The 502-nt window shown below is 52.6% G+C and overlaps 1 protein-coding gene across 1 annotated transcript; it reads left to right on the top strand.

The window, feature by feature from the left end:
* Positions 1-12: 12 nt before the first annotated feature.
* On the top strand, positions 13-488 carry LOC107988250 (tubulin monoglycylase TTLL3-like; the record flags this gene model as incomplete). The annotated part of the gene is made up of 2 exons (XM_017031140.2): positions 13-180; positions 245-488. Coding segments are annotated over exons 1-2 (341 nt in total), but the record flags the coding sequence as incomplete, so codon positions are not given.
* Between the last annotated feature and the right edge of the window lie 14 nt (positions 489-502).

The following is a 502-nucleotide window of genomic DNA, read 5'->3' as shown; positions in this document are numbered from 1 at the left end:
TTTGAGTCCTTTAACAGCCATGTGTTCACAGTGAAGGTGCAGTGATCGGAGGTAGCGGTGCGTTTGTGCAGCGTTGTCAGACCATGTTGACCAGACTGCAGGAGTGCTGCCCCCAGCTGGACACAGATGGACTGGACAACATCTGGATCATCAAACCAGGGGCCAAGTCAAGAGGGCGTGGTGAGTGACAGGAAGTGCTTCACAGTTCTGCCACATTCTTTTTTGACTGTCCTGTTTTACACAGGCATCCTGTGCCTGAACCGCCTGGAGGACGTGTTGGCTCTGGTTGACTTAGACAGAGCCATTAACAAGGAGAGTAAGTGGGTGGTTCAGAAATATCTGGAACGTCCTCTGTTGGTCCACGCCACCAAGTTTGACCTCCGTCAGTGGTTCCTGGTGACAGACTGGAACCCCCTGACCGTGTGGTTCTACAGAGAGTGCTACCTGCGGTTCTCCACTCAGCCCTATTCAACCAAAAACCTCAACAGGTCGGTGACTCAGA

This window comes from Cynoglossus semilaevis, unplaced genomic scaffold, assembly GCF_000523025.1.
Source record: "Cynoglossus semilaevis isolate Cse_v1.0 unplaced genomic scaffold, Cse_v1.0 C18819261, whole genome shotgun sequence".
NCBI classification, from domain to species: domain Eukaryota; kingdom Metazoa; phylum Chordata; class Actinopteri; order Pleuronectiformes; family Cynoglossidae; genus Cynoglossus; species Cynoglossus semilaevis.
Note: the sequence above shows the minus strand (reverse complement) of the source record. Positions and strands in the feature narration are given on the sequence as shown.